Raw genomic sequence first — 9,698 nt, forward strand, 5'->3', positions numbered from 1 at the left:
TGGCACCGGCAACAACCCAGAGATGACGACTCTGTACGTCCTAGCTTTTAGCTTCCAGCCTAACTCCCTGAGCTCCTGAATGACTTCCTCACCCCTCATCCTACCTATGTCATTGGTGCCAATGTGCACCACGACTTCTGGCTGCACATCCTTCCCTTTAAGGATTCTGAAGACACGGTCCGAGACATCTCGGACCCTGGCACCTGGGAGGCAACAAACCAACCAAGAGTCTCGCCCATGTCCACAGAACCGCCTGTCTGTCCCTCTAACTATAGAGTCTCCTATAACTAGCGCTCTCCTCCTCTCCCCCTTTCCCTTCTGAGCCTCAGAGCCGGACCTCATGCCAGAGACCCGGTCACTGCAGCTTACCCCTACTAGGCCTTCCCCCCTAACAGTATCCAAAGCGGTATACTTATTGTTGAGGGGAACGGCCACAGGGGATCCCTGCACTGCCTGCTTCCTCCCCTTCCCACCTCTGACTGTTACCCAGCTACCTCTGTCCCTATAGCTTCTATCTATCACCCTCTCAGCCTCTCGAATAATTCTCAGTTCATCCAACTCCAGCTCCAGTTCCCTAACATGGTTTGAGAGGAGCTGGAGCTGGCTGCATTTCCTGCAGATGAAGTCAGCAGGGCATCGGTGGTCACCCCTAACTCAAACATCCTGCAGGAGAAACATTCCACTGCCTGCGCTGCCATAACTCTACACTTAGTCTCCAAAACAAGAACACTAAGTAGCTTACCTGTTCAGCCGACTGAGTCCTTTTTTATAGGTTAGAGGAGGAGGGAGGGTGGGAGACACTACACGTGTAGTGTCTCGGGTTCCTTCTCCACTCAAATCACAATCACTTACCTTCCCGACCAGCTCTGCGCTCCGACTTCACTTCCGCCCAGCTCCCGCCGCTCTCTGCTGCAAAAAGACCGTTGGCGTCGAGGCAAGTTCTTAAATAACAATCACTTATCTTCCCAACCAGCTCTGCGCTCCCACTTTTAGTTCTTGGGAAGGGGCCTACGCAATCAATTATATCCTGTGTGAAAAGGTTCTTTAAATGCGGGAATTGACAATAAAGGTGCTGGTTTTATTATCACCTGTGGCTTACCTACCATTTGGCATGTATGACACATACAGCAAAAGTTAACCACATCCTTGTGCATTCCAGGCCAATAAAATTGTTTTCGTACCTCAGCCTGAGTCTTTCATACCCATCGGTGACCTCCTACAAGTAATTTATGTGCTATCCGTAACACCTTCTGGCTGTATGCTACCGGCAACACAATCTGGTGCACTTCGGTCCTTTTTCTCCTCTGCACTAACCTGCTGTGGTCTCCATTTCCATCATAGGATTCTATCTTTCAGATAATAATCCTCTGGAATATACTCTGCCTCCTTATTGGAGTACACATCCACATCTACAGAGGAACCTCGATTATCCGAACGAGATGGGCGGAACTATTTTGTTCAGATAATTGATTATTTGGTTAAGAGATTCAATGCCTTTCCTCTGGGGCTCGGAGTTTTCTGTAAAGTCTGCTCCCCATTCAGGAGATACAGCAGCATCACCCCCTTCCAACCCCAACCCAATCCAACCCCGCCCCCAACCTCGTCCAGCCCCACCCAACATTGGCCACCCACCAACCTCCTAACCCTGTCCAACACCGCCCTTGCTCACCTGCCCCCAAATCCCATCCATTCATTAAGACTGCTGCTGCTACTACTGCCTTTTGGAGATGAGTCGCCAAATAGTGCGCGCACGTGTATGTACACACACACACACCTTTTTACTGCAATGTTTTGACAGGTTCCATCTTTGCCCTGTACAGGACAATATTTGAGAGATTATCTGGGGAAGGGGGGTTAGGGTTCCCTGTTTAGGACTCCAGGGAAAGTGTGGGGAGAGAGAGAGACAGAGCAAGTGGGAGGTCAGTCATTTAAAGGTGGTGCCTGTGCTCCCATCAGTCCAGGACAGTTCTCGGCAGCACTTTTAATCACTGTAAACAAAAAATGCGATCAGTGTTGGACACACATTTTTGATGCAATGTTTCTGTTGGGACCTTGAGACTTCCTTTCCATAACCTGATTTTTGGATAATTGGTATTTGGATAATTGAGGTTCCTCTGTATATCTTTTATCGTCTTGTCTTGCTGTTGCAAGTCTCTCAGTCTTTCAGGACTAAACACTTCTGCCTGATCCTTTGCCTGTTCATGATTTTGTTACACTATTATGTCAAACAGGGTATTCGCTAACTGAACTTCGACTCCTTCATCCTTCTCTTTACTTTTCACTTCATGTGGTAATTTATAATAGTGGGATCTGGTCACCACACAGTCTGGGAAAATACCAGGATATTTCTGTTTTAACTTCTCAGTTTCTTGGTCTTCTTTGGGCTTCTCCACAAGAAGGGGTGTCATTCCCACCTTGGATCCTGACAAATCATTCCCAAGAACAAACTGAATTCCTGGAACTGACACTCTGTCAAACACTCCCACTGTAACTTCCCAGTCTTGAGTTGGCACTCCAACCTGATCTTTCATAAGGGAACGCTAAATGTCTGTCCATCTACCCCAGAAATGACCATACTCTTGGGTAACTGGTCAGAAAGAGTACATATTTGTTCATCCCTTATTATCAGCGAATGGTTAGATACTGTATCTCTCAAAATTATAACTTTTTGTCATTCTCCCTTATTCATTCTGAGTAAACTTTAACCACAGAGGTGAATCCTTTGTAGAGATCAGGTACTAACTCCATACCCAGCCGAATATGTGCATTCTCCTGCAGTTCCTCAGCTCTTCTTGGGGTCTCCTTTACTACCTTCATTAATACCACTGATTTAGCTTCTCTTTCCACATCTTTTCCCACAGCGCGTTTCTTTAACGACCAGGCCTATGACTTAACATGTCCCACCTTACCACAGTGGGAACACCTGAGGCCTTTCACCTCCTTTCCACCCTCTTGGGCTTCTTTTTTAACCTGTGGTAAATTCTTAGCAATGCTCTTTACCGTTTTCTCATCGTGTAGGATTTCTCCTTATCCCAACGTCTATCCCTCATGGGATGAAATTCTGGCTGGAAACTTGCCTTGTGCACCAACGTGTCTTCATCTGTTAATCCTGCTGCCCTTCTCACTTCCTGAACTTTCTGTTCCTCCACATGAATTTTTACCATCTCTGGAAGTGAGCTTTTAAACTCCTCCAGCAGAATAATCTTTCTTAGAGCCTCAAAGGTCCTATCTATTTTCAAAGCACGCAGCCATTGATCAAAATGACTATGTTTAATTCTTTCAAACTCAACGTAAGTCTGACCTGGTTCCTTTATGTTTCTGAACCACTGTCTATATGCTTCTGGTACCAACTCAGAAGCACTTAAAATAGCCTGTTTAACCTCTTCATAATCTCTTGACACCTCATCTGACTGTGTGGGAAATACCTCACTCACTCTGCCTACCAGTTTAATTTGAACTAGCATTACCCGTAAATCCTTGGACCACTCCACCAAATGCTTAGCCAATTTTTCAAATGAAATAAACAAGGCTTCAACATCTTTCTCATCATAATGTGGCAGAGTTTTGACATATTTATATATATACACATATCATTACCTTCTCTTTTAATCTCCATCCTATTAACTTGACTTTGCTGAGTAAATGAGCTGAAAATGTGTTGCTGGAAAAGCGCAGCAGGTCAGGCAGCATCCAAGGAACAGGAGAATCGAAGTTTCGGGCATAAGCCCTTCTTCAGGAATCTTCAAGTTCAAATTATCTCTCTCTCTTTTTCTCTCCCTTTCTTCTCTCTCTTTGCTCAGCTAAGAACCTTCTCTCTCTCTTTCGCTTTCTCACTCCCTCTCTTCTCCCGCACTTCTTTCTCTCTCCCTCTCTACCTTTCTACCTTTACTGCACATGGCTGTTTCTCTGATACACCAAAGTATTTGGGCAATTCCCTTACAATTTCAACTTTACTCTTGTCCTTGGTTAAACCCAAATCTAATTTCTTTGTTAATTCTAAAAGTATGGCTTTTTACTTTCCTTCTCAACTTTCTTGGCAAATTTGAGAATCATTTTCAAATCCTAGAACCTCTTTAGCAATTTTAAGAGCCATTTCTCTTACTTTTAATTTAATCAACTATGAGTTGAAACTAAACAAATTGTCTCACCCACGCTTTATATAGTTAAAAATCACACAGCACCAGGTTGTCACCTGATGAAGGAGCATCGCTCCGAAAGCTAGTGTGCTTCCAATTAAACCTGTTGGACTATAACCTGGTGTTGTGTGATTTTTAACTTTGTACACCCCAGTCCAACACCGGCATCTCCGAATCATGACGCTTTATATAAACCTGCAAGTTTAGGACACCAACCTGCAAGTGTTTAAATATGGGATTTTTCGTACCATCAAATCTATTCAAATCTGTCTAAACCAGTTCAAATCCCGATGACAAGCCCCCAAAGTGTTTCAACATGGGGTAAACCCTCCTGCTTAATTTAAACCGGCAACAGAGAAAAGATTTATCCCGTGCAGCGATCTGTGAAAATTCGAGAGGCCAAGAACTATTTAAAATAAAAGTTAACAACTTTATTTCTTAAAGTATAACAGAGAATAATTAGCTAATGACTATTTTTTTCTCTAACTATCTTTTACATTCTCCTTCTACAATACTAGTCCGATAAACTTTTATCAAAAATTCAAAACCAGCCAGATGTCAAATCTTCTCTTCCTCGGTCTTCTTTTCTTCTTAGGGATTTCTGTTTCACAGATCATTGATCAATAAAGGTACCTTTAAGAGAGCTATTCTCCGGGCAGTCTTCATGTGTTGTTGGCTTGGCAGTTCTCCTCCCAACTGTTCAATTTTCCCCAGTTTTATACTTCCACAGCATTGGATTGTGTCATTGGCTTTTAAGATTGTTAATATACTGAATTCAAACTTTTTTCAGGGTGTAATTTAAACTAATTGGCCTAATTTGAATTTATTTTGGTGTCTCCAGGTAACCAGCTAATCAAGTTGTTTGACCAAATGTTACATTATATCTTTTTCAGAACACTTGGTGTTGTGTCAGGTAGTTCTGTTAGTTTTTAACTGTCTTAAAGGTACAGTACACCCACATCTTCATAACACTATGTTTAGGTTCTCCAGGTGTTCTTTATGGGTCTTCCCTGTTATTAGCATGCCATCTTGGTAAATGGTGGCCTGGGATGGACCTTGTAATCTGTTCTCCATGGTCTGCTGAAAAACTGCACTGGCGGACAATATCTCAAATAGCAGCCTTGTATATTGGTACAAACCCTCATGGGTAATATCTGTAGCATACTTCTGGGAATCCTCACCTAACCACAACTGCAAGTCTGTGTGGCTCATGTCCAGCTTTGTGAAGCACAGTCCCCCTGCCAGCTTTATGTATAAATCCTCTATGTGAGGAATTCGATATTTATCCAGCTGTGAAAAGCAGTCTACTGTTTGTTTAAAATCCCCACAAAGGCAAACTGGCCCACTATGCTTCACAATCAGTCTAACCGATGCTGCCCATTCCACAAACTGGGCTGGTTTGAAGGTTCCTTTGCTTTCCAGCCTCCTGATTTCTGCCTCTATTTTTGTCTGTAAGTCAAATGGCACTGGACAGGCATTTCAGAATTGCTTCCTGGTCAACATGCAAATTGGCCTTGGCTTCATGGATAATCCTTAAACCTTGCTGAAAATCTTCTAGGAATCCAATTAGAGCTTCACTCAAGCAGCCATTTTCTCATTGAAAAATGTTGAGCCAATCTAGGTAAATCTCTCTCAACCAATTTCCCCCCTTTGAGCTTGGACCCGAGCCTTTTACACCAATCAGTGGTAACTGAAACAGCTGCTTCTCATAAGAGAGCAGATCCGAAGTTGTACCCTTAATCTGGAAAGGCTCCCAGGCATAGGTTCTCAGTCTAGCCCAAGTCTTTCACAAACTTAAGGGTTAGAGTCCACAGTGAATTGTGTTTAAGGCAGACTCCATGATCACTGAAACTGCCACGCTGGTCTCTATCTCCATTAGAACTGAGTGACCATTTAACCAAGCATTTATTTTGATTGATTCTGATTTGGATGCTATTAAGCAGTTGAACTATTCTAAACCAGGTTTTAGTGGACTTTCCAGGCTGTGCACTCTCCTGGATACTGACCTATGAATTCTGTTACTCAATTTAGGTATAGTGGGAGCCTTTTGCTGTCTTAAGTCCACATATCAGCATCAATTACAATGGGTTTCCAGCCCAGATCCCGAAGAAATTTTTAACCATTTGGCCAATGCTTGGTTTTGTTTTGGTGTTTTGCTGTGGGTTGACCGTGGGGACATGTTCTGAGTGAGGCTATGTGGTGTTCCCCAAGCTCAGTCAGATTGGCAAGGGGATCCATTGCAATACCTTGCAACTCATATGCTCCATTTGCTGCATTTTCCAATGATAAAGTCAGTTGTAGTGACTGTTTAAAGATCAGTTGGGTTTCAGCGGGTAGGCATTTTTGCATGGTTACATCATTCTTGTCACCACTGAAATAGCTCCACACAGAGGTTGATAACCCATCACTAAGCCACCCTTCATTTACATGTGGAAAGTCCTCGACACTAATCCAGCTCACAGCCAACTCTTAAGAGTGTCAGGATGTCTGACATTCTTGTTTTTATCTGTCAGCCAAGGATCCCCAGTTGGGCTCAGGGAACTTATATTCCATGTAGTCTACTTGGCAGATCTTGTTACAATCAAACAGACCTCATTTCAGTTGTGGGGAAACACCAAGACTTGAGTGTTTCTATTTGCAGCTGAAACATAGTGGTGAGCCAGTATCATGATTTACATTCTGCCATGACATGGTAAGACTAATCTCATACAATCTTCTGCTCAAAGTAAAATATTGTTCTCCTTTCAATCCTGATGCACTGTGACTGTGGTGTGTACCCATCTAAAGGATGTGCTGCCATAATTCACTAAGGCTCCTTCAACAGCATCTTCTGACTCACACCGTTTACCATTTGGAAGGGCAAGGGCAGCAGATGTATGGCGCTATGAAGTTGTAGGCATGTGCTGTACCTTTAAGAGTGAAAGCTGGCAAGCCTGAAATGTGAGTGACTGCAGGCACAGAGTCTGCTGGATAATTTGAAGATATAACATTTGAGATGTCGCTCAGGTAGTGAGTTGCGACACAACAATTCGAATTTAGCCAATCAGTTTAAATTATGGCCCAAGATACCAAAGCCCAATTGAATTTGAATATCACTATTTTGACAACATCAAACCAATGAGACAATCTGATGTTTTGGGGTATAAAAAGTTTGGACCATTAGCTAGAGAGGCAAAGAGCACCAATAAAGTCTACCCGCAGATCCGTTCTCTGAAAGGTACCTTTATCTATGAAAGACCTGTGAAGCAGAATACCAAAGAAAAGAAGACAGGAAGAAATAAAGCGAAAATAGACAGCTAGCTGGTTTTGAAACTTTATTTTTTGTAAATCTTATTTGGGGATTTTATCTGATCCATGTAGTGTTATAGGATGGGAGGTAAATAAATCGATCAGACAAAGGAGGCTTACAATGTAGATAGTTGTTGTTTGATATTCTCTTTTCTTGGAGTTAATGAATAAATTATTAATTTTTTCTTTAAATAGTGGGATTTGGGTAGTTCTTTGTCAGTCATGCTTTAACAGATTACGAGGCGAGATGAGCTTTTCTGTGTGTCTGGTTTAAATTAGCAGTGAGGTTTGCCCCATGGCGTAACAATGGGAACACTACCATCTGCCCTCACTCATTCCTGACCTAGAAATATACCACCATTCCTTCAGTGTCATTGAGACTAAATCTTGGAGTGCTCTCTTCCTTACAGCCTTTTGCTTGTCCCTATATCTCAAGAACCGAAGCTGTTGAAGAAGGCTGCTCACTGCAACCTTCTCCAGGGTGATTCAAGATTGGCAATAAATGTTGACCTAACCAACAATGCCCATATTCAAAATAAAATTTTAATTAAAAATTTGGCTACCCAAATTAAAAGTGAAAATCTGCTGTTATCAGACAGAACTTGCACATTCTGGGTCCCACAGTACAGAGCTGCCAAAATCCCACTTTAGTGAAAGCAACTGCTGATTTAATTGGCCAGATATGTCTATTTGGTGCATAAGCACAAAACTGAAGCCAACTCCACACTGACCATGAGAAAATGGAATGAGCTGTATCCAGGGGTAAGATTTTCAATGTTAGGCCTTATTTGCCATTGCGTTTTGTCAGGACATAGTCTCAAAAAATAATTAAAACATATATCATTATGAAATTTCTTTCTTGCAGTAGATTTCAATTCAGGGGACTGGAATTAAAATTCACTTGAGTTTATATTTTTGGATATATGCAACATCTCAGTTTTGAACAATGTCTCTCACCTGTCTGTCTGGTACCATCATGGCTACTGTCCTAAATTGAATTTTTAGATTTTCTGGCAGTTCTTGGCGTCCTGCATACCCAGGATTCTGTGAGGGAGAAAAAAAGAGATTTAAGAATTCTTACAATGATGTGAATTGAAAGATAATTGAAGACGTGCATTTAGTAAGAAATTATGAAATTACACACAGTGTCTCAGTGCAGTTTCAGAAAGGTCTGGACAATAGAAACAATTTACACTTGATGTCTTTGTAATGCATCAGCAATATTCCATCTGCTTTTTCAATAATTTATTGTACATGCATATGAACAGTTAGCAATTCATGTAATACAATAACTGGATCCTTCTGTGCTTTGGAGATCAGCAATCTATTGCAAAACAAGACTTGCTTTTCTATTCTTCCTGCAAAAGTAGTGATGTTTATCTTACCTATGATATTCAACCTGTCAAATTCTTGCCCAGTTACTTTATCTAAATCCCTTTGCAGGATCTTTATTAGTTTCTGACCTACTGTTGTGTCATCAGCAAATTCAGATGTCAATATTAGTTCATTGGACATGGGCATAAATGGCTAAGCCAGCATTTATTCTCCATTCCTAATTGCCCAGAGTGGAGTTAAAGTTTAATCATGTTGCCGTGGTTCCACAGTCGTGGTTTTATTTAGTAAAGCAAATCAATTAAGCTCTTAGGACTGAAATAATCTCAACTTATTCTCAAACTGTAAGTAGGTCTGAGGACTGACTTGTTGAGTTTAGCTGTTCATGGAATGTCACCCTGACCAGACCAGCCTGGGAGGTGAGTCCAAAACCTGGTCAGCATGGGAGGCAATCCCAGAGCAGGCCAGCATTATAGGCAACTCCCAGCATGAGTCCTGGACTGGAGGACACCGTGGGGAGGCGGATCCTGGACTGGAGGCCAGGGTTAGGAGAGAAATCTCAGACCAGAGGCCAGCGCAGGAATGGGAGTCCTGGATAGGAGGCCAGTGTTGGGAGGAGACTCCCCGACCAGGGGCCAGTGCGGGTAGGGGAGTACTGGTCTGGGGGTCAGTGCAGGGAGGCCCAGTCCCGGACAGGAGGCCGGAGTTGGGAGGAGAGTCCTGGTCCGGGGGCCAATGCGGGGAGGGGGGTCCGCGATCGGGGGCCAGTGCAGGGAGGGGAGTCCCAGACAGGAGGCCAGCATGGGGAGGGGAGTCCTCGACAGGAGGCCAGCACGGGGAGGGGAGTCTTCGACAGGAGGCCAGAGCGGGGAGGGTGGTCCCAGACAGGAGACCAGCACGGGGAGGGGGGGGGTCCCAGACAGGAGGCCAGCATAGGGAACG

General features: G+C 43.3%; 1 protein-coding gene across 1 annotated transcript in view; it reads right to left on the bottom strand.

Moving 5' to 3' along the window:
* LOC122540182 (dynein axonemal heavy chain 8-like) overlaps window positions 1-9,698 on the bottom strand; it is a 1,320,893-nt gene that overhangs the window by 457,603 nt on the left and 853,592 nt on the right. Inside the window, exon 46 of the mRNA XM_043675532.1 lies at window positions 8,382-8,468. Within this exon, the coding sequence (XP_043531467.1) occupies window positions 8,382-8,468 (87 nt within the window). The remainder of the gene's footprint in view (window positions 1-8,381; window positions 8,469-9,698) is intronic.

This window comes from Chiloscyllium plagiosum, chromosome 3 (genome assembly GCF_004010195.1).
Source record: "Chiloscyllium plagiosum isolate BGI_BamShark_2017 chromosome 3, ASM401019v2, whole genome shotgun sequence".
Lineage (NCBI taxonomy): Eukaryota > Metazoa > Chordata > Chondrichthyes > Orectolobiformes > Hemiscylliidae > Chiloscyllium > Chiloscyllium plagiosum.